This window comes from Rhagoletis pomonella, unplaced genomic scaffold (assembly GCF_013731165.1).
Source record: "Rhagoletis pomonella isolate Grant_MI unplaced genomic scaffold, Rhpom_1.0 Rhpom_scaffold_00003, whole genome shotgun sequence".
Classification (NCBI taxonomy): domain Eukaryota; kingdom Metazoa; phylum Arthropoda; class Insecta; order Diptera; family Tephritidae; genus Rhagoletis; species Rhagoletis pomonella.
The window spans coordinates 93,854,666-93,879,826 of record NW_023458557.1 but is presented as its reverse complement, the minus strand read 5'-3'; the positions used below and the strand labels follow the sequence as shown (position 1 = coordinate 93,879,826).

General features: G+C 33.0%; 3 protein-coding genes across 3 annotated transcripts in view; 2 read left to right on the top strand and 1 right to left on the bottom strand.

Moving 5' to 3' along the window:
- The window catches only part of LOC118735831, a 118,321-nt gene that overhangs the window by 57,144 nt on the left and 36,016 nt on the right, over positions 1-25,161 (bottom strand). The window lies entirely within an intron of this gene.
- LOC118735854 lies at positions 11,963-12,563 on the top strand. The gene is made up of 2 exons (XM_036465834.1): positions 11,963-12,082; positions 12,155-12,563. The coding sequence occupies exons 1-2, from the start codon at positions 12,029-12,031 to the stop codon at positions 12,470-12,472; spliced, it is 372 nt and encodes a 123-aa protein (XP_036321727.1). The 5' UTR covers positions 11,963-12,028; the 3' UTR covers positions 12,473-12,563.
- On the top strand, positions 12,765-18,095 carry LOC118735851. Its single transcript, XM_036465832.1, has 4 exons — positions 12,765-12,793; positions 17,359-17,468; positions 17,539-17,571; positions 17,647-18,095. Exons 2-4 carry the CDS (start codon positions 17,415-17,417, stop codon positions 17,986-17,988), a joined length of 429 nt encoding a protein of 142 aa, XP_036321725.1. The 5' UTR covers positions 12,765-12,793; positions 17,359-17,414; the 3' UTR covers positions 17,989-18,095.

The following is a 25,161-nucleotide window of genomic DNA, read 5'->3' as shown; positions in this document are numbered from 1 at the left end:
GTAAGTGAAACTTTATAATTGAGTTGTTGAAAGAACACTCGAGTGAACTTTTCAAGTTGGTATAAAAAGTGAATTGCGCAAGATAATTTAGACAAATTTCAAAGCCAATGCAATATTAACATGAAATGCAAGAAACTAACGAGAAAAGTTTCATTATAGAGCCATGTAAAAAAGAACCGGTAACACGAAAGGTGTTTGCAAATCCACTATTTAAATATCTAAAGCAGTCTCAAAAGAAAGGCATTTTTGTCCAGGTCCTCAGATCAGCACCGTTCGTTCGATTTCCAAAGATGAGGTGCCATATAATGCCAAATTAATTAAATGATTTGGCCTACAGATATGCAAAAAGCTGTTATATTTTAGAAAAGAGTTGCCACCTGTCAAACAAGTTTATTCAAATTATTTCATAATCAATGCCAATAAACTCGCGTTGTGTTTTCGATTTTCAAAAATGAGGTGTAAAATTAAAGTTCTTGGGCTGTATATGTATAATAACGAGGTCTTCGGAGCGGGGCAAAGCGCTAAAAAATGAGTTTGCTACTTAGCTCTTAAAAAAAAAATTTATATTTTATTTTAGTATGTTTTTTTTTAACGATTTATTTGAAAAGTTTTTATTGTTGTTTTTCCGCAAAAAGTTTCAATAATAACGGCCTCAAGCTCAAAAACTCAATAAAAAATTAAAAAAAAAAAAATTTATTTAAATTTTCTTCATTTATAATATTTTTTTTTCATTGAAAATAACCGTGTTAAATAAACTTCATTTCTCTTTAATTCACTTGGACATATTTTTTTTTAGTTTTTCTTAATAGAAGTGTATACATATGTATATCTAGATGTATTTTTCGAAATAGTCTTGAAAACCCTAATTTCCGAATATTTCGAAATAGTCTTGAAAATGCTGATTAAGTAGCGAGTTTCCCAAATTTTAGTGGGGTGAGTTGAGCTTGGTAAGTCAAGGTATGGTGAAACTAGGTTTGGTAGGATCGGGTGTGGTGAGTTTAGGTGTGGTGAGTCTCTGTGTAACATATCTGTTGCATTTGCCAATTTACTCTCAACCAACCAATCGTCGCTAAGGAAGTGTCACTTCAAAAATCTTAAGATTGAACATGATTGCGCACAGCAGCTTCTTAGACCCTAGAAATGCAATGACGAGTAAATAAATAAGCACTTTATTCAAAACGAGTTAAAAGTATTGCATAACCGTTCTTTTGCAGTTCAGGACTTTGATTGTTGCCGATAAAATGCACCCTCGGGTTAAATAAAAAATGTAGCAGCATAAATCTTTAAAAAAGTATTCTCGTGCAAATTACACTTGCACAGCATTTACAAATCCATAGCAATGCAAATGCACATATTGCTTTACGCTGTTTATAATCAATACGATTGCTTCTTCTTTTCCTTTTTTTTATTTCAGTTTGAGAAGTTTCCCATCCATCTCCCATGACATTTGTGGACCAAAGCAACAAATGTGTGCATATTTGTCCCATGCGTGCAGTCGTTGTGCATCAGCAGATTGCCGGCGGCAATATAATGAAAAAAATTTATAAAAAATAACAACAGCCACTTAGTAGTATATGTACATATATATGCATGTATATACTTGCGGCATGGCATTGACTTTATTATGTTTATTTATAAACAAGAACACGCATTAACCGCTAAGCTATACCAAGTTGGTGTACAGTCATTCAGTGATACCGGTTCGTTGGCTGATTGGCTAGTCGGTCGGTTAGTTGGTTGACCACCGGCTGATTGCCAGACCTGCCTAGCGGGTAACCTGCCGGCCAGCCGGCCAGCCAGCCAGTCCGCTAGTGAGGCAACTTGGCTCTTTGACGTCTGGCGGTACAACGCAATAATTCTCATGTAATTGAAGCAGCCACTTTGAAAATCACATGAAAGCACATAGACTCATAAGTTAGTATGTATGTACGATGCACTTACACATGTGCTTACGCATGCGTGCTTGCTTTTAGACTTGGCCTAAAACCACATAACCTGTTACAGCACCCCGTTTTAGCTTATTTTGCTTTACTTGTGAGTTGTGTTTGCTGGATTTTGTGTTTTTTGTTTTATTTTTTGGTTATTTAGTTGCTTCTTATGCCATTATTTATTGTGCGTCTATTGCATACAACCAGCTGATGTCTGTTGCACGAGTGTGGACTTTGATTGAAAACGATTAATTTAAGAGGTACACGTGGGGCCGGCCATTCCATTCGTGGTGGGCAGGCAAAGAAAAGTTTTGAAGCATGTTTTGAACTTCGAAAAATCGCATTGGGAACAAAGTTTGCAATTTTCTTCAAAGGTAAAGTGTTGCGTTGCTCTTTTTTTCTTTGGAAGTTTTGAGCATCGATATGAGCGATATGGGACATAGTATGGTGGAGCAGGTTAGTGATGGGTCGGGAGAATAAGGCGTTTGAACGAATTATATTTTAAAAGAATACGGAGACGAACAATTGGTATCTAGGGTTAATATTAAACTATTCTTCATTGCAACATTTTTTAAAACCACATTTAAATAGGTTTACTTCAAACGGAGTCCAAATGGAGTTTAATCTTAATTACAAATAAGAAACACCCAAATTATTTTCAAAAATACAAACAATAAAAAAAAAAATAAAAAAAATACAATTTTAATAATTATGTTTGGAAAATGGAGTTCATGCAAATTAAATCGGTTATTTTTAAGCCTCGATAAAAACATAGCTATACAAATGTTATAGCAAAAATGCATTAAATGCAAAATTTTAAAAATAATTGCGAGCTTTCGGTTTAGTTTATGGGAAAAATTAAACTAAACTTAAATTAAAAATAAATTAAAAATTTAGTTTTTTAAATATTTAAGTATGTAAGTGCATATATGTGTAAAATATTAAAAAATACAGAAACTATGTAAGAAAGAATAAAGCGAAAATTTAATTTAAAATAAAGTTCAAAAATAAAATCGACATATGCGAAGAAAAACATTTTGAACTTTGTTTAAAAACAAAATTTTCAGCTTCCATTTATATGTTTGGCAATAATTAAGTTGCACATGTTTAGGACGATAGTTGAGGTTTTTTTAGAAAAAATCTATGTGGGTACCTAATTTACAGTAAGATTCGAAACAAATTCTTGAAAAGTACGAAAATAGCTAAATTTTCAGAAAAAAATTGTATCTACCATTTTAAATTTTGTGGAAAGTTTTGTTGGAAATGTTCAAAACAATTTTTTTTTAATTACTTGAGATATTTTGAGTTAAATATATATGCACGAAAATTTCAGTAATATTAGCAAAAAACACAATTCAAAAACTTTATAAAACGGTGCGAAAAAATTCGGAATTTTCCGATTTTTCGAAAAGAGTTTAATCTAAAATTTTAAATTTTGCTGAAAATTTAATTTCAAACGTTCAAATAATTATTTACGATTTTTTAAGAATGTGTGTGTGCATATGTATGTTTAAGAAATAAATAAACCAATAAATTAAATTTGTTTTTTAAAACATCTTGAAATAATTAGGTGGAAAATTTCATAAAAAGTTAGTGAGCAGTTTCAAATTTTTAAGAAAATGTATATGAATTTAGTCTGTTGTTTTAAAAACCAAAAAAAACTTTTTTATGAAGCTCTTCTAAGTTTCGTATCCGTCGATTGATGTCGTGCATTAGAAAACATTTTTATAATATGCATACAGTGACGTTTGGACGATTTTATTTGTTTATATTTTCCAAACAAAATTTTTATAAAAACATAGTTCATTCAACAGCAAAATCCATAAGAAACATTTTTTTTCTGCAAATGCAAGAAATTTGTATCGAAGGGCTGAGTCACATGTATATTAATATATATCGTCGTTTAAAGTACAAAACCGCGTAACTGACATTTGCTGAGAAATTTCGCTGAATTTTGAAATCCGAGAGTTTTTACTCTCTAAAAAATAAATTATGCAACCTAACATACGCGGTTTTGCATTTTGTTGATAAGCGGTTTTGTACTTTAAACGACGATATGTATACACACATATATATAGTATCTAAAATTAAAGGTAGTTTATGAAAGTTTTTCTTTTGGAAAAGCTATAGACAAACTCGTTCAATGAGCCATTCAGTACACTTCCCACCCATTAATGAAAAATCCATTTGATTTGAATGCAAAATAAAGAATACAAAAATTTATTCCATTTCAACAAGAGATAAATTATACATATGTATGTTTGTATCTACACTTTCAATGTTTGGAATAACACCAACAAAGTGCAACATTGTTGCCGCTCCAATGCGCAATGGCAGTACAGTCCACAAACCCTCGTCGAATCGCGAAGACCAAAAGTCATTTGCGCATTGAAGGTTTCGATTGGTTGACTATGCAAGTTGAAACTAAAAATCAAAGTTAAAATAAGAAATCACAGAACAATTATTTTTTTTTTGTTACCAATTGCACTCACCTCATCCACATCATTTGGTTTCGTCAAACACATCCATATACCTCCCTCTTCCAATCGGCCAGCAGCCAGCAACCTACAGTAAGCTAAAGCAACAAACACAAACCAGCCGGCAGCCACAGCAGTCAATGAGCACTGACAGCGCCCGGTTATTGCTACGGCAGTGCAGTGCTGGGGGAACACATCAATACTGTTGCCGCTGCTGTTGGTGCACCCAGTCGCTGGAGACGCCACCATTTATTTGCCGCTTGACTGCGCGTCTGCCCGATTGAGCGATGAAGCGATGAAGCGCAAATATGTTGGCCCGAGGGCGGACAAACGTGCGGTCCATTGGTTGGTTTGGAGTGTTTGTGAGTGTATATTTATGTGCGAGTATTACGGCGACAGCATGGAAGCCAGCTTCAGCTTCGAAATATTAACCGGCAGCCACAAACCGCCAGTTTTTTATACATACACTTTTATACTTATACTTTTCTCAAGTTTTGCAATTTTCCTCTTTTGTTTGTGATTTTCTTATTACACAAAAACTTCCAACGAAAATCATAAAATATACAAACATACATATGAGTTAAATGAAGTAAGAAAAACCAGTTCAGAGTACATAACTGTGTATCCAACAAAAGTGCAAAGAATGGAGATGGAGCGCGGTGTTGGCAGTTACCACGACTTGCCCGGGGGCACTAGGTTATGTTTACTTCTGTGCGAACATGAATAAATTACGGATGAGACTACATTAGGGTGGCACTCATTTAATTAATTTAATTGTCTTTCTAAAAAGTTTTTAAATACCATAAAAAATTAAATAACTTGTTTATTATTTATCTATATATATAAAAATGAATTGCTCTTCATTAGTGTTGCTAAAACTCGAGAACGGCTGGACCGATTTGGCTAATTTTGGTCTTGAATTATTTGTGGAAGTCCAGGGAAGGTTTAGAAGGTAAGTAAATGTGATAAAATGCTACGAATTTAATAAAAACAACAACTTTGTTTTTCCTTAGAAATATAGAGATGGTCGATTATCATTGATTTTCGAAATCAAATTGAAAGAATAGTTATATCTTTGTAACTACATATTAATTATCAGGAGGTAAAAAAAAACTTTATTTTGGCTAGCTTCAGTTGTTTACTATCTATCAGATTATTTTTATGTAGATGATAAATCTTAAGTTTTGTTACAAATTAAATTTATGAACGCAACCATAATGTTTGACATTTGACAACCAACAAATAGATCGATCCTTTATGTCGATCGATTCCTCTTGTGACAAAGAGTGCATCCTTTTATCTTTGTGAGTGATGGTTACCGCTACGTGCGCGAGAACTTTCTTTCCTTCGGTGATCCTTTGTGATAGTGATATTTCAAGTTGCGTGCTCTTTTTTGGTCTTTTGTGATAGTGACACTTTACCGCTAAGTGCGTGAGAACTTCTCTTACTTTGTTTACGATGCCGAGGAGAACACGACCTGACTTAGATCGTCGCAGTCAATCAAATGTGCGAAGCTACCTCACGTGCTAATCGCACTTATGACCAGAGTGAGACAGATCGAGAAAATAGTCGTATTGCTATGTCAGAATTGCGTTCTTTAGTGAGTGACAATGAAGTAGATAGGCTTAGAATGCAACGAGTTCATGCACATCAAACACAACAACATCGAGCACGACATAATGAAATTGAGAGAGCCCGCAGACGCAGTGCTCCTGTGATCCTGGAACGAGCTGCATTCCACTATGATCCGGCAATAGGTTATTGTGCCGACAAAATGGTAACAATTGGGGAAATGACAATAATTTGTAAATATTCTAATACCATGTCGCCACCAAAAAGATAACCATCTCAAATCGAACTTAACCACCTCACTAACTATTGCTGTCCACACTGCGGTTTAAGGTTTATAAAACAGTACAAATGTAAAGAACAGTGTTCGGACTTCCAAAAATCTATTCAGGACTAAATTCCTGCAAAAATCGGCGCAAAAACAAAATTTCCGTACTAGATTGAATTTTTGTTTCTGACATTAATTGTTTGACTAAAATATTTTCTATTCATGCAAAATAAGTACGCGAGGCAATGTAAGGATATGTTACAATTTAGGTAATTTTTAGCATTTTCTATATAGTAGAACGTATCTAACACTTAATTTTTAAAAAGGCAAACCTTTTCTACTTTATATAAATTTTATTTTACATATATTTTTTAACAACTTAAGTAAAGTTCTGCATCCGCCAATTTGTACAGCCATACATCAAAAAATAACGAAGTTACTTTATTGGCGCGTTGCTATGAAAAAGTTACTTTTTAACAGTGAGATTTGGCTAACTTTCAATTTTTTTACTGAAACCGGTGGTGAACACTCAAAAAACGGCCCCAAGAGGGGCATAACATGAATGAAAAAACGGAATAGATTTGAGGTCAAGCGGAGTAGAGGACTTGATTTCAAATTTTTTTAAAAACCAGAGTAAATCTAATCTGATTTTAGCTGAGTCCAAACACTAGTAGGGAACGAATTCTTTACATTTTAACGCTAATGACCCACAGATGGCAGGAAAACACAGGGTTGTATCAGACTCTCGACGTGGTTTCGAGTTGGTTAGCTTTTAACCATCTCAGTGAAATGGTTAAGTGGTGTCATTTTTATAAGGCGAAACTACGCTAAATCAAGTGGGTTATCGGGATAACCAACTCAGTAGCCATAACTACGTGGTTAGCTCTGGTGGGGACATGGTATAATGCGTTAAAATACAGTGGTGAATCGACTGGATTATGTTGTGCAGGAGGCAAAGTAAAATTGCTATACAATACAATACAATATATAGATAATTAGATCGCCCTCACCCTCTTCGCTGAGTGTATGAAATTTTTACGTGCTATATTGAGTAAAATTTATTTCAAGAAAACTCAATTCAAAAACAGGAGGTTTAAAATTTGTTTAACCACCTTCAAAATATTTTCAAACTAAAACTTTCTTAAACTTATCATTTGTCATAATAATAATAATAATAATAATAGATTGGCGCTTACACATATGTTAGTGTTTGGCCGAGCTTCTCCTCCGATTTGTGGCGTGCCCCTTGATGTTGTCACACAAAGCGGAGGAACCTACAGTTTTACGCCGACTCCGAATGGCGATTGTATTTTTATGAGAAGCTGTTTTTCATGGCAGAAATACACACGGAGGTTTGCCATTGCCTGCCGAGAGAAAAACCTTTTTTCTATATTTTTTGCGATGTTGCTTTGACCAGGGTTTGAACCCAGGCGTTGCGGAGTGGAAACGCCCACTGCTTACCACTACACCACAGCGGCCGATTTGTCATACTTTTTCAATTAACTTATCCCCTGAACTCAATTTGAGATTTTAAACAGATGGACACCCCTTACATGTAGTTTTGATACCCATATTGTAATAATTCATTTAAATTATTAATAGTTTGAATTTAACCTTTTGAACAGTTGGCAACCTTTTTAAACCTGTTTCGTGTGGTACTCATATATATTGTGATACATATTCAAAATCATTTCGATTCATACCAATCTATACCAATATATATTGAAGCCGCTTTTTGTGTTCGCAAAGCTCGAGAACGGACGAACCGAGTTTTTTGTAATTTCCGACACCTGATTCAGATATCCCAAGGATTATCATAGGCTAACAAAATTTTCGATATATAGAGGGGGCGTAAAAACCGAATTTTTATACCGAATATCTCTGGAAATGTTCATGGTAGAGTACTGGAACTTGGTGTGGAGATATATGAAATCAATCTTATACTCACGGAAAAAAACAGGCTATCTGAAAAGAGGGAATGGCGCCGTACAAACGTATATATAATTCATCTGCAGGTGTGTTTGTGAGTGAAATCCTCCTAAATGCTCGGACGAATTTAAACGAAGTTTTCTGTGTGTTTTTGAGTAACTCTCTGGATAGTGTAGTTTCACAAATTCACCCGCCAGTTGGCATTAGAGTTAAAAATGTTATTTACGATCAACTTTGGCTAATATTCAAAATATGTATTGGTAACGGTAAAGGCAATACTATTACAAAAAAGAGCTGCTACGTGGCGCTGGAGTCATTACGAATAATTGCCAAGTTAGAAAAGGTGCCGTGAATGTCATATTAAATCGACCTGCTGCACCACTGAATATATCTAACTCTTGTGCGTTACGATTGGCCCAATGGATGTGATTTGCCAGTATTATTATGCGTTAAAGCTTTATTCGGAGACACCAGGGTTGAGTTGTGCAGGGGTAAATCTCATATCACCACCGATTAACCAACCGCCAAAACCATGGCGCGCCTTTTACTGTAGTTCAAGTAAAAAAAAATTATTTTCGTAAAACTTACTTTTACTTACTTTTTAAGGTATTTCGCCTGAAATAAGTCTATGTATATTGGATTTCTGTAGAACAATTATACGCATCCATTTTGAAATTGCCACCAAATATACTATACCTTTTTTTGGACAGATTTACTATAGAACCGGCCGCCAGGGAGTCAAGAGGAAATGTTCTTCAAATTTATTTCTTTGTGAGATTAGCCGTTCTATGAAATGTTTCACAATTAGAGAATTTCAAGAACTTCATGACGAACATAACGCTTTCGTTAGGTTATTTAAGGCGGAAAACGACCATCAAAACATAATCTTAGCCGATGTACGTGCCAATGGAAATCGTTAACGTGAAAATATTCGACCAAAAGTTTCAATAAAAAAATAATAAAAAAATTATTTTGTGCGGGGGGAAGTTCGCCGGGTCTGCTAGTATTATATATTTTTCATTTTAATTTATTTAATTTTGATTCTTTTCACTACATTTTAAACCAATTCGTTTCATTTCTATCATTTCAATTTTTTTTTTTCAATATTTTATTTAATTTTTTTTCGTTTAATTCCCATTTTATGTATAACTCCATCTGATTTCGTTTCTTCAATTTATTTGAGTTCATTTCATTTCAATTGTTTTTTTTTCTTTTTGTTATTTTTAGCTCACCTTACGCTCAGCTTCACTTCTTCACTTTTCAGTGTTTTCTTTGTCTTCGCAACTTTTCGCCTCGCTCTTTATACTCTGTGCATTTTCCAATTCTACTGAGTTAGTGTAGCGTTTCGCAGCAGCTGAAGTCGAATTGCGGTTTGGCGGATTTTTCTATGATTTTTCCGATTATGCAATTCACATAAATCGACATAGAGATGGCGGCGTCAACAAAACGCGTCTAACCAGTTTTTCAATGCGGTTTCGTACACGCTGCGCTTTGTGTTTATTTATTTCGTTGTTTTTTTTTTTTAGTATTTCCTATACGCCTTTGCATTGTCATTGCAATTTAATGCTTTCACATTAGAAACTAAATATACTGCAATAACATTAAATGAATTGAATTTCAATTGATATGCAGCTATTAGAGAGCGAAATTCCTGGCTTTACGAACTTCCTTATTGTATGTGAGATAATTAAGAGTTAGTCCTTATGTTCCAAATAAAATATAAATATGTGCATATTTATAAAAATTATGTGTTTATTATGTATGTATGTATATTGAAATCATCTTTTTTTTTGCGTTTAGATATTAAACTGGCACATTTTTCTTGGCTGATTTGGTTTCAACCGCCTACCTCGACGGAAGATATAGCTAACAACCTAGAAAACCATGTAAATAAAAATTTCAAACTTTGTAGAACATTTTCAAAGATTCGACGAATTTTATTAAATGTGCATCCAAGTTTGCAATTTTTTAATTAGATTTTGTAGAATTTTTTTTGGGTATGCAGTTTTTCAGCAAATAAATAAATTCAATAAAGTGCAAGCTCAAAGTATCTTGGACTTACCGTTAATTTTTGGCAATTTTTTGTTCACGCATTTTATTCCATACAAAGTATGTATGTTCGACAATTATTTTATATGGAGAAAATGAGCAACACCTACCACAAAAAATGCCAAAAATCAACGGTAAGACCTTGCACTTTATTATACTAAAATTGAATGGGCTATAATATAAGAAATCTAATTAAAAAGGTCAAAATTTGAGTGAGACTGTCGAATTTTAATACTAATCTTATGCTGCGTTGTAGAACTATCATCTGAACTAAAGATTTATAAGTACACAGAGCACTTGTGATAGCGTGAACTAATTAAAAGCAAGGGAGTTCACATTTACGAACTTGTTCATGTTTTGGAATGTGGAAATTTAGGGCAAACGCAGTCCTGTCCCAATAATATATTTTTTTTTGCTGACGGATTTTTGAAATTTTGATGACGATTTTTGTATAAAGTATAAAACTTTGATCTATCAAGTTATTTTAGAAAAATAACAAAAAAAAATTACTTGATAAAATTTTGAATATTAAAAAAAATCACAACATGGTCACTTGGTTGAGTCACTGTATGTAATACATACCATCATTTTCTATTTGTACTAGGCTTTAACGTGCATTAAAATCTCCAGAAGAGTACTACAGAATTTTATTATGGGAAATAAAATGAACTTTAATGTTCAAAAATAAAAGGAAATATGCAACTTTTTTAACTTTATTACATAAATGCTTTGAAAGCTACTTTACTGTAATTTGTAACATTCGAACCCATAGTCTTACTGAAACTATCACTTGCCGCAGGTATAAGAAATTCGCTCCCTATTTTTCCAACACAATTAGGATAACTTTTGAAAAATATGTACATACATACGTAGTACAACCTTTTTTTCTTATAAACATTTTCAAGTGTCTGTATTAACAGCATTTTTTGCACAACTTGCATTTCTAGGAAATATGTTGGCAATTGATGTAAGTGATGACGTATAGACGTATGTAATATATAAGTAAATACTAAAACGGGTTACTAAAAAGGGCTTGCGTTTACACCATCCTATCGTTTAAAAGATTTATTCTTTTTCCAAAGTTCGTTCAGCATATTTTTCTCAGAAAAGTAGAATAAGTTCTTACCGCCTAAGATATTTAAACAATTGTTTACTTTTGTAAGGTAAGGCAACAACTATAACTCAATATAACGAAAGCATTACGGCGTACTGTGAACATGCTCAATTCAGTACAGTTTCAGCACGCTCGTATTGAAGAACCCTTTATATGCATAACATTAATTGTGTGAGCTAAAAACTGGTTCTCGTTTCAATATAAGCTTAAGTTTGGAATAAACTCATTTGCAAAACCTACTTACATACATATATAAAATGCATTCTGCGCTACATATGCACATGCATACATATCTATGCATACCCAGTGGGAAAAATGGTAATGCATTACATGCGTGATAAATAATGTAATGCATTTCTTATGAGTTCTAGATTCTACTACTGTTTAATATACAATCAGCATTCTAATGTATCAAAAAAGACGCAAAAAATGTTTATTAAATCGCATTCATTTCTGTATTACTGGCAAAGCCAAATTGAGTGCCACACTTTTCGAATATGAAAACGGCTGTTTTAATGATTATTTTTTTCGATTACAGTTCATTACATTTTCCCACTGGGTATATACGAACCTACACGCGCGGCAAAGAAAGTTCTCACATTTACGTTTCATGCTGAAAAACTCTCAATGAACGCAAAATAATGTCAGTTGCATTAAGCTTCTCTCAGCACGTGGATGTGTGACGAATTTCCGTATGGCGTCATTTTGCAGAATAGTTTTATTAATCAGCGCATTTTCAATGCTTCAGGTAAAATTTCAAAAATATAATTTTAACTTTAAATAAGAAATAAATAAGCTAAATATCAACTAAATTTCTTAGCACGTGATAGCCCAGCCATTAGCAGAGTTCAACGATGATTCTATTGGAAGCACCCCAAAGCAGCAGCAGCAGGTGGATAGTACGAGTGAGAGAGCGCCTCCGAACAAGGCCACATCTCCATTAAAAAGAGAACACTGGGCCGTATTGTGTGCTGTGATTCCATTGACTCTTTTACTTATAACTATACTTAAATACAAATGCTGTCCAAGTGTGCGCATTTGTGGCTGCAAAGAAGTGGAGTTACAACGGAGAGAATCGATTCCGCAAAATAGAGTATTTAAACCACAACATCACTGGGGTTCCACAAATCATATCTGAGAGTATAATATACATACATATCAGTGTTGCCAGAACTTTTTCGATGAACCGGCTAAATTGGCAAATAAAACCGGCTAAAAACGGCTAAAATGTTTCAACTAAATTTCACATGTTTTATTTAAATAAATCACGAGTAAAAAGACTTTTTCTTGGAGAGAAGTTACAAATTCGAGTCGGAAAAAATTTTGCCAGCAAGAATTTGCAATTAGGAAAAATATATGATTGTGGCACATGGTTGGATTTTTTGTCGACGATAATTTGAATAAACAAGTTCGTTAAATTTAAAAATTTACAAACTGGAGCGATTTTAAAATGAAAAATGTAAGTTAATACTTGTTTATTACTATTATTTACTATCTGATATTTTGAGTGATAATTCTCGCTTGATTTTCGACGAACAAACTTATTGTCTTCCCTACAAGGCCTTATCAGACTGACCGATTCTCAATACACTCAAATAGAAACCAATACACATAAAACACGCTGTAAAAATTTCCCTTCAATTTTAAGGCAGTAAAACAACGACCTTAAGTTAACATCAACCGAGGCCATATGTTGACAAGGGATGCAAAATCACAGTTACGCAAAAGAACTGGTCAGATTTTTCAGAAATCCCTTCAATTCTAATATAAAATATGATGCCAAAAGACTGCAGATCTCCCATTTAGATGACCGGTCATATGACCGTCAGATGTCTCGTAGAATTCCCAGCGAGTTTTGCTTTACATAGAAATTTGTGCTCTTTTATTTTCATTTTGACTCACTTCAGTGTTGGTTCCTTTAATTCAAGTTGGCATTCGGTTTTTGGAATTTAAGTAAGTTCTCAGCAAAAAAGTTTGTTAAAAAAAATACATATGTGTACATAGTGCCTGAAAATATAAATTTTTCCCTTACTTTAAACTTTTGGGAGTGGGCAAAAATGATGCTTTGTAATTTAGGCAAAATTGAATATCTACATGTAATATTTATTCTGTTTGTTGGCACTATATCCAAACACAAACGCATCTTAAGAGTCTTAACAGTGAAACAATTTCTTATTTTCTAAGTTTGCGAATAAAACTTCACACTTAAAATTAAAACATTTATAACAAACATTTTATGAAGAAAATCCCTCAATTTCATACAATCCTGCCTGACATGAAAATTTTCTCCACGATAAGGCTAGTAGCCATTTCTAACAGATTTTGGCTCGCTTAGTCAAAAATGGAAACATATATGCATATTTGAAATTTAAGAAAACAAGGCAAATAGCAAAATCGGCTAAAAACGGCTAGTTTTTTTCTGCAAAACGGCTAACAAATCGGCTGCCGGCTAGATCGAAATTTCTCCGGCTGTTTGTTATCGCAACCGGCTAAATCTAGCCGGAAAACGACTAAAATGGCAACACTGATACATATATGTAAATGAGCAGTCAAAGAAATGTTCCAAATTATACATTTGGGAATGAAGTGTATTTCTCTTAACAAGTACTTTTGGAACGGTATTCCCAAGGTGTATTAAACAAGGTGTGATTGCCAACTCAGGTAGGCTCCCTTTTAAGGTACTATTATCCCAAAAAATATAAACAATCGATTTAAAATTCATACAAAATTTTTTCAATTTGACTTTATAGGATGGTTTTTCTGAGAGCAATGTCAAATTCAATCACACTTTGTTGAATACATTTTGGGTATTCCCAAAGTGGGATTTTAAAAGAGAAAACCCCATGATTTAAAAATTACAAGGAAAAATCATTCTTTCAATTCGTCGACCAAGATTTTTTTTTCTGACGTTTGCAATCATTTTAAAATCATATAAAATAGAAAATAAAAAAAAACTAAGTCGTTCCCAATTCTTGTTGTTTGAGATTGGAAATGAAAAATAGCGTGTGAGTTTGTGTTTGGAATTCTAAAACTAAATTACTTACAAACCGTCAGACTGCCTCTCAATAGTTTTACCGTGTAATATTTTTATCATAGAAAATGCTATAAATTTTCCATAAGTACGAAAACATTCGCAAGTTCAGATTATTTTTCTTTTATCACTCAGTTTCATATGTTCATTTTGCATAATATTTCGTGAGACATCTAAGCATGTATTAATAAGAAATCTTCAGACTTACATAAAAATTTTACAAAAATAAAATTCCTACTTTTTATAAAATTGAGCGAAAAGTAGATAATGAAGTGGTTTTTATTTATGCATTTACAACAACACAAAGTAAATTAGCTAATACAGTGGTGGAAAAATAAATGGGGACACGACATGTTTTCAAAGTTTGCCTATTTTTTTCGCTTATTTAATAAATCTCTTTTTGCCAAGTTTTAACGTATTATTTTTATTGTTATTTATTTTGGGATATTTTTTTATAAAAATATAGGTTCCTACTTAAAAAAAACCGTGTAAATACAAGTTTCCAACTTTGTGCAATATTAAAAAAAATCAACAAACTAAAAAACTTGTACTTTATTGTACTAGAATTCAATGGGCTGCAAAACTGCATACTCACAATCTAATTACAAACTCGAAATACTTATTGATTCTTTTTTTTTTTTAATTGCATAAACTTTCAAGGCAGTGTCCCTCGATTAGTAAATTTGTACAGATTTGTGCATTTTAATATTGGGCTATTGGTACAAAATTAAAAAAAAAATTAGGACAATTTTTTTTTGTAAAAAAATTGGTACAATACAGCAAACTTCTTTTGAAAATTTTCAACAAGCGGCCGCCATTTTTCGTGGTTGGGATAAAGAAAAATATTTGGGTATTCACAAAATTGGGATACGATTTGAACCAAATTTCGGCAAATACACAATTGTATTTATTCGGATATTGTTAAAGAATGAGCTATGTATAAAAAAACTAACCAAAATTAAATAACAAAAAAAATAATATTTTAAAACTTGTCAAAATTTGTGGCTATAATTTTTTCGACTACTGTACAGAAGATGACTACAATTACTCAGCCGTGCTCTAATAATAAAAATTTCAACCCTGTTTGTGTGAAATATTTTATTTTTATCAGTATTTTACTTTTAATCAATCTATATTGAAATAAATGTGAAAATAAAAAAATATTTTGTCAGAAGAGTCTGAAATGAGCCGTGTGATATGACGATATGACTCATATTGAGGCTCATTTGGTGTATGAATTTAAGCTAATATACATTAGTCGACCTTCGGAGGAAGGGAAACACCTTCATTTCGGACCCTTAAATGAGCTCATTATGAGCGTAAAGGTTCCTAACTATGAGTCCTTAAACACTCAAATTGTTTGCTGGGCACACAGCCAAAGAAAAACTTCAGTTTTCAAATAAACAAATAATTTTCTAACATTTACAAAACAATTTCATTTACATTTACCTGCATACATTCACCAATTAAGCGGAAAGTCAAGCGGATTGGAAATGGCGCTAGTTTGGCAAATATGCTTGCTTTACAGCGTTCTTTTAATCTTGCAGGCAAGTTTTTGAAACTATTTTCTGAAAGAGTTTTACAGCACAGCCTTAAATTTGTTATTCCGTATATTTAGTACACGGCAGCACAGCAACTGGAGGAGAAGCTCAGAGATTTAGATATGTTTATCATTGAACCAAATGAAAATGAGAATTTAGCCGCTGCGAATAGAGCAGATGAGGAAGATCTGAAGGGGATGTCATTTTGGAATAATCCTACAAACTGGATCATTGTGACCGCTGTGGTTTCATTGTGCCTCTTGACAGCGCCACTTTGTGTTTACTTGTTTTGTCCAAATTGTCATATTTGTGGATGCAAGATGGTCGACGTAGAGCGTACGCACAATTGAAGTTGCAATTTGTTGTATGTAGTAAATGGTGCTTAAAAAGTTCTATTTTTTTATTGGAAAAATTTACGTCCTTTAAAGCTTAATACAGAAGCTTTCTTTGGTCCATATGGGCAGCCGTCGGATTATTGTCGTATTTCCACGCAACCGTCCCTGAATTCTTAGAAAACTACATTAATTCTAAATAAAGTTTCTTCTCGCTACTCAGAGGGAGTTATCAGCTTGGGAATCAACCGGTTCTTGATAATCGCATGTAGATTTATTTGATGTTATGTATTTACATGTATATACAGTGACTCAAATAAATGACCACGTGTTGATTTTTTTTTTTTAAATATTCGTAATCTTTCGAAAAAAATTTTATGTTATTTTTCTATAAAAATAACGGTCAAACTTTATAAAATATTTAATTTTTTAATTCGAAAAATTTTCATCAAAATTTCAACTTATCAATCTGAATTTTTAGAACATTTTTGGGTATGCAGTTTTATAGCCCATAAAATTTGTTGTCTAATTGCGTTGACTTTTAAGAAGTTTTTTAAACGGATTTTTAAACTTTTTTCCATATAAGCATAAATTTATTGTGAAATAAAATGGGGGGGACCGTAAGCAACAAACTTTCGAAAAATTAACGCCAGTTTTTGTAAATTTCACTTGTTATATAAAAAAAAAAATTGGAAAAGCAGTCTAAAAAAAATAAATCAACGCAATTTTTTAGTCAGTTGAAACTTGCACTTAATTAGACAAAAATTGTATGGGCTTTAAATAAAACTGCATTCCTAAAGATGTTCTAAAAACTCAGATTAAAAAGTTAAAATTTTTATGAAAATTTGTTGAATTTTTCAAAATTTTGTAAAAAGTGTGAAACTGCGGTTTATATGCTTTTGGTTAAAGCTTGGATGGTATTTTTCTATAAAAATAGAAAAATACCAACAAAAAATTTAGCTCAAAAACATTACGAATATTTAAAAAAAAAAAATTAACACGTGGTCCCTTGTTTTGAGTCACTGTATAGATGTATATATGTAGTGAGGTGCAATACGAACCGATTAATATAAACAATTTTAATTGATAATTTTACTGCTATAAAATTGCATTCTAATAGTTTGCAGCTTCAGTTGCTTTGTATACAGCAAATAAAAAGGAAGGTGTTAGGCAGAAATGGACAATTATTGGAAAGTGTTTTTATTATTGAGCGTATTTCTATCGCCACATGTAAGTTTTTTTAACTAAACAATAATCAACTTAAACAAAACTCAGAGTTTTATTTGTCTCCTTGTCTTAGCTAATCTGGATGGGTGCGGAAGCTCGTTTACATGTATGTAGATATTTAAAATAACAATTATAATTACAAATTCACATATATCTGCACGTATGTAATTTTATCTTGCAGATCTCAAAAGTTACCCAACCTACGGAAGCAACCACCACACCCATACCACCTACAAAAGACGAAATCATTGAGCAAGTCCTACCAAAAACTACACAGTCCTTGATACCCGATACACCAGGTGTACGACAATTCAAAGAAGATTTGATTTCCCATTTAATGCCGACTATATTGGGGCAAAAAGAAGATGAATCTGGTGTTTACGTAGCTCAATTGTCATCTGAGGAAGTAGACCAGCCTTGCACCACTGATAGAGTTCGAATACAATTGATTAGCAGTAGCTTTCCCTTGCCAGAGCGTTTCTTTCATGCACCAAAGAGATGTTCGGAAGAAGATGAAGACTGAATTTGCGCTTAACAAAGTGGAAATATAACAATTCTTGTATGAGCAATAATTTTTATGGCAAAAACGCGGTAAAATAAATTTAAGCTCGCAATTGATGCAAAAATTAACTACTGATAGGAGTTTACATAGGAAAAAGTATATTACTAGATGGTAAGTTCTAAACTTTTAAATGAAATTCGCTGAAATACGACACAGATTAGAAATCAATTAGTGCTCGCATGCATAAGTGTTGTTATTGTTGTACTTCATAACTAAAATAAAACCACAAACGCTCACGGTTTCCAGGAAAGCCAGCGTTTATTTTAAGTTGATTTGATGCGCTGTATAGAATTCAGAGCATCTTATCAACGCAGGAAATAACCGGTTCTGAAAATCGACTATATAGAAACATAGCTATGTACATATGTTATGTACATACATATCGTTACCTTAATATGGATCTAACATTTTAGTTAATTTACGATAAAAAATAAATAAAAAATTGTATCGAAAATTAAGTTATTTAGCTCCGGATGCATTTTGTACACTGTGTAGCAGTTATTTTTTAGTTGTATTAGCATTATAGTTAGTAATATTTCGACTTTAGTATGAAACTGGATTTTGAGGTAACGATATGTCCCGCTGCCACCTCCAAGACTGAATTATATCGAAAATAAGGTGACCCTAGTTTCTTATTTTGAAATCGGTTAATATCTAACCGTGCCTGAGGCGCACAGTGGTCCGAAAAGCCATATTTAACGCGAAAAATTAGAAGGGCTATTGCTGTTATAGTAAAACTGCAGGATCTTAGTATTTTTGTAATGCTAACGCCGAAAATGTCATAAAATTTATTGTTTGACAGTTAAAAGCAGTCAAATCAACTGGATATTTATCTAAAACTAATAAAATCTTTTTGAAAATACCATTAGTTGGGTTTTCAGGCACGCTAGTCACACGCATTTTATTTCAAATTAAAACTTTGACTATTGACAGCTGTCAAATGGACTGTGCCATTTTTTCAAATAAGGCACATTTTTTAAAAGTGCTACTGATTAAGTTTTAAGACAACGATCACGATCTTTATGTTACATTAAAACTTTGAGAGTTGACAGCTGTCAAATCAACTGCCAATTTCTCTTAAAGTAAAAAAATATTTTTTAAAACGCTACTGATAAGGGTCCTAGACACGCTAGTCACAAATTTTACGTCAAAAAAAAAATCCCTGAGAGTTGGCAGCTGTCAAATGGACTGTGAAATTTTCTAAAAATATGACAATATTTAGAACTTTTCTGCTTCCGATCTCTGTTATTGGCGAAGGTTTGTTGCAATATATTGTTTTTATTGGGAAGATGGAGACCCTCTACAGCTGGAGAAAAGCACGTTGTACCTCGGATTAGTATATAATCACCACCAAACACTCGTGTCTCTTCGGTGGTACTCTATGCTTGCAAAAGGAATTTGGGCTGCACCTGGATGTTATCGCTTTCTCTCTTCCACTGAATCTTCACGACAATTAACAGGCCGATAAATACTACTGTGCCAGGTACTGAACTGGTGTACAGCTATTAATAAGAAAATAATAGACAGTGTATATCGATACCTGAGTAGAAGATATACCTATCTCGGCAGCCAGTTCGAGGAGCCCTATCTCATACAGGGAACCCCTACTTCAGAATTTTATTAAAAGAAAAAATTAAAGCCCAGAGCTGGCGTGAGGACACGACACTGGTTGGTCGATGATGTAAGTGATGCAGTGTTTTTCGCCGCACTTGAGTTTATTAAGTCTTAAAAATTCTGCATTATCTAGCAAGAGGTTTTAGTCATAAAGAAGGCGGTGGAACTTTTGAATAATAGGCACTAATATCAAGTGCGTTGCGCATTTTCATCCATATATAAAAATAGATTTTAGTCATGCGTTATATGGAAGAAAATGCTAAACACCCTTAACATAAAAAAAAAATCTCAAAACGGTAATTTTTAGAGATGTTCTTTATGAAAATGAAAAAATTTATTCTGCTGGTTTTTTTGCTGTTGAATGCAAATATATAAAAAAATAAGAAAAATTTGCTAAGGAAAATTTAAATAAAGAAAATGGTCAAAACGTCAGGGTATTCATATTTTTGTCGCTGACTTATTGGCGAATACTCTTTACATATCGGCTTTACAATTAATGTTGCAATAATAGTACCACCATTGTGAAAAATAACAAAAATAGTTAAATAAATACATAGGTTTGCTTTCTACATTTTCTACAAAAATTCACTGCATTTTTTAGTTTGTTTTATCTTCAGGTAAGTACGTGTTGAATGAAATCCATGTTGTATGAAAATAAGTTTCCACAAATTATATATATAAATACATACATACATACAGTCAGTCAATAAAGTTTAGGTACAGCGAATTTTTTACAGTACGGGCAACTACTTTTTAAATATTTTATTTTTCGACAATTTTTTATAAAAATATGGTTGATTCTACAACAAAACACCCAAAAATCAGAGTTCCAAACCTTGTGCAAAATTTAAGAATTTTCTGCAAAATTTCATTCAAATATTGCACTTTTTATTTACGCTGTGTAGAAAAAAGTTGAGTATGCAGTTTTTTAGCCCAGTCAATTTTAGTATAACAAAGTGCAAGCTTGAGGTAAGTAGGACTTACCATTGATTTTTAGCAATTTTTTTTGTTGAAGGTGTCGCTCATTTTTTCCATATAAAATAATGTTTGATAATTTTTTTATATGGAAAAAATGTGCGACACCTTCAACGAAAAAGGTCCCAAAAATCAATGGTAAGTCCTAGCTTCTTCAGACTTGCACTTTATTACTAAAATTGAATGGGCTAAAAAACTGAATACTGAACTTTTTCTAGAGAGCGTAAATAAAAAGTGCAATATTTGAATGAAATTTTGCAGAATTGTCTTTAATTTTGCACAAGGTTTGGAGTTTTGATTTTTGGGGTTTTTGTTGTAGAATTAACCAAATAATTTGCGAAAAATAAAATATTAAAAAAATAGTTGCCCGTATGGTAAAAAATTCGCTGTACCTAAACTTTATTGACTGACTGTATGTACATACATACGAAGGCACACAATGACTAGCAATCAATAGCCTAACACACCCGTACTATGGCAAAGCAAAAGTGCCAAATGTAATCAGTGATGAATTGTTAAACTTTCCATTTAGCTTCAATAAAAGTTGGCTGGACAAAAGACAAAATTTAATTTCGAGCAACATCTGCAAATAAAATAATTGCCAGCTGAATTGGTGAATTGATCAATTGGAGTGCGTTCCATTTTGACATTTATTCAATCGTTTGCCAATTTTCACGCGAATTCGGTTGAACAACAAAATTTCAGCGAAAAGCTCATTATGTTACGCTCGCGGGTAAGACTTTTGGCGACTTTTGTGTTAAAATGTGTTTTTTCGAGTGCTATATACAAGCTATTCCAAATTGTAAAATACGCGTACGACATGCAATATACATATTTATTCAACCAACATATACACGCGAATTTGAAACTATTGTACATATGTATGTATGTTTATATAAAATCAGTATGTATAAGTACAATTCACGAAAGTTAGCAAAATTAAGTGAGTCTTGGAAAAATTAAATCAAGCCATTACATAAGCAAAGTATTTCTGGTAGTTAACAATTTTTGTAACAAAGCATTGCGCTGCTTTGGTCGATTTTGGGTAAATGTTTCTTCCCATATTGATAGCCAACTGTTGCCGTTGTATTTTATGGCTAATGAAATGACATAATAGTTGCAAGTACTTCAATGGTGATGACTTACTTAACGAAGGCTATGAGTTTGGTGGGTGATTGAGTAAGATAATTTCTGGGATTTTCCTTTTCGTGTGACTGCGTTAGTTTTTGTAACTATTATTTAGTTTCTTTGAATACATTTGCTTAAAATAATGGTGTCAATGTGACAATTACGTTTTATTTGATTTTTACAACGACTACGCTGTTAGGCTAAAAACACTCAATGAAGAGTTTCAGGTAAGAGATTAATCCGAATCAGGTATAGATTTCACTCCAATGTACCGGTTAATTTTACATATTTATCTTGTAGAAAAATAATGAACTCTTATAGCCTATTTCCACCAAAGGCTTAACTGCAGTTAAGAGCTCAGAAAAGTTCAAATAATTCTAACATGGGGTGACCGGAGGGGTTTTTTCTTAAGTTTTGCTTTCTCCTTTCGTTTGCTTCTACTTTATAGGTGGAACACACCCCCTTCGAGTTGTAATCTCCGTTCTTCAAACGGCATAAACTGCAGTTAAGGCTTAGTGGAAATGAACTATTAGATAAGCGCTAGGAGAGTTTGTGGATAATGTTCGATAAGTTGATACCTATCGATAAATCGATGAATTTCAAAAACACTAAAATCCGATAACTCAACCAAATTCGATAACTCGACTATTATCGAAAATCTTCGATAAATGTGTATTTCGAGGACTCGATAATTTCCATAACTCAAAAATATCTCGATATAAATCGAGAACTCGAAACATATTGGCTACCTCTATAAATTTCGTTAACTAGGTTAATTTTGATAGCTCCACATATTCGAAAGCTATCGACAAATTTCGATAACTCTTTATACTTTGGTAACAGGATAAAATTCGTTAAGCAGTGATAAATTGATAACCTTATATAACCAGGAAATTTCGATAAGTCGATATATTTTGAAAATTTTAAAATCTTCAATTCGATAAATCGACAAATTTCAGTAATTCAATAAATATCAATAGCTCTATAAAGTGAACGTACTCAATGAATTACGATAACTCGATAAATTGATAATTGATATTGATAATACAATAAATAACGATAACTTGATCTATTTCATATTAAACAAATTTGCGAAAAAAAACTCGGTTTGAACAGATTGCTACAACAACTATACACAAATACGGAAACGACGATTTTGGCCGTAATTTTCAAACCATAAACACTTTCCTCATCTACATAAAATACCCTTCCAATGGTGTTCCTGGTTTCGAAGTTTCGGCGTTTCGGTAGAATCGCCAAACGAACGGTGACAAAATTCATGGCAACGTAATATAGACGTACATGATATTCATATTATGAATTCATTCAAAAAGCAGAACAAATACGAGCAAAATGAAGCAACAAAACTAATAACAATTTCGATAAAAAGATATCGATAAAATTTGTAATCGATATAGACACCTTTTAATAACCCGATATTCACATATATCGGCAAATATATCGATAACAATGCGCAAAATTTTCACATTGCTCTAAGTCATTTCATGCCGTCTGTGCTTCAGGGATCATTTACCAGTATCTGAACGCGCTTGTTAATAGTTTAGCTTCATCAACCAAAGGCAAAAAGTTATGTCACTGCTAGGTTTCGACAAACATTTCGATATCAAACATTTTGATGATATCGATAAAACTGCGTTTAATTATTTATTAACAAAAGTACGCATAGTTGAAAAGGTGTTCTTCTCCTCGCCTTTTTCGCTTTCTTTGTTTTCTTAATTTTGAAGAATTGGTTATCATGCAAACATCCGCTATGTATATATAGTACATACCTACATACACACGCTCAAAATTAATTGCAAAATATCAACCAATTTCCCATTTCCAACAAAACAAATCAAATTAATTTTTACCAATTAAAAACAACCAACAATAATCTGCCAAACGCACGAACTCATTTATTTCCAGCTTCTTTCTATACATTAAATAAATCATTTATTTTCTGCAAGAACAAGCACATTATAATCCACAAGCAATTATTTAGTTTCCAACAAACAAATCTCTCTGCTTCTCGTCAAAGCCCAAAAAAGCTGCGACGACAAACCAAATGAAAAAGTCACATTATTACGAGCTTAACGAGTCTTTGGGTTCGCGTGCTGGCGGCAAGCCATTTATTTATGTACATACAGACATTTTGATTTGGTCGGCCAGTAAAAATAGCGTACCAGCCAGTAGCAAATTCCTCAATGCGCCAAAATTCTGCTTCTCCCCTTCTAATTCTACTCTCTTTGCGTTTTTAAGTTTAAACATTTGCGGGTTGCCGGTTAGCAACGTCGCGCCGCTTAATAGCCTCATTTCCTTTTCCGTTTCCTGCTTAGAGAATGTCGCTCAGCACGCCCGGAAAAAAGTGAGCAAAATATAAAAAAAACAAGTAAGAGCAGCGCTGCCTTCGACTATGCCGAAGGCTTCATACCTTTCATGAGCATCTGAAAATTTTACTTTAACAGATTACTGCATTTGAAAAAATTTATATATTCACAGCAGGCATGGATCTCATATATATTCACAGCAGGCATAGTATCTCCTCTAAATATATAAGAAATCATATCTAAACAATCAGAGTGATTTTCACTGCTGTGTGATCGGTATGTAAACCGGTAACACAATTTAATGGGTTTAGCTTCTTACATAAAGGAGATATATCGCAAAAACTGGTATCTGAACAATCAGTGGTATAAGAGATAAAGCTCATACAGCATACATTTTGACGATTTTCTCAGTAGACTTTGTATTATTGTTTATAAAATAGCTTAAGAAATTTATCAGTTTTAGCTGTCCAAATAAAGGAGTGTTACAGTAAAACCCCACATCTGAACAATCGGTTGCATGAGCGCAATAAACAGGTTATAGTGATCCGATCTTTGTTAATTTTACTGTAAACTTTCTGTTGATAATGAGTGAAAATAATGCGAAATTTTATGTTTTTAGCTGCATAAATGGCGGAGTTATAACGAAAGTTCTCATAACTGAACAATCAGTTGTATGAGAGCTATAGGTTATAGTAACTCGATCTTGGTAATTTTCACTCTAAATTTTCTGTTGATAATGGGTGGAAGTATTGAAAAATTTCATGTTCCTAGCTGCATAAATGGAGAAGTTTTAACGAAAAATCTCATATCTGAACAATCAGTTGTATGGGAGCTATATGTTATAGTGGTCCGATTCTTTCGATCCCGACAAATGACATTATAAAAATACACCCACCTACCAAATTTGATCCGGATATCTCGAAAACTGAGAGACTAGATTGCATACAAACAGACGGACAGACAGACAGACAGACAGACAGACAGACGGACAGACGGACATGGCTAAATCGACTCAGCTCGCCGTTCTGATCATTTAAGTATAAATTTTAATGGGTCTATCTCTTTTTGTTCTGGTACTTACAAACATCGG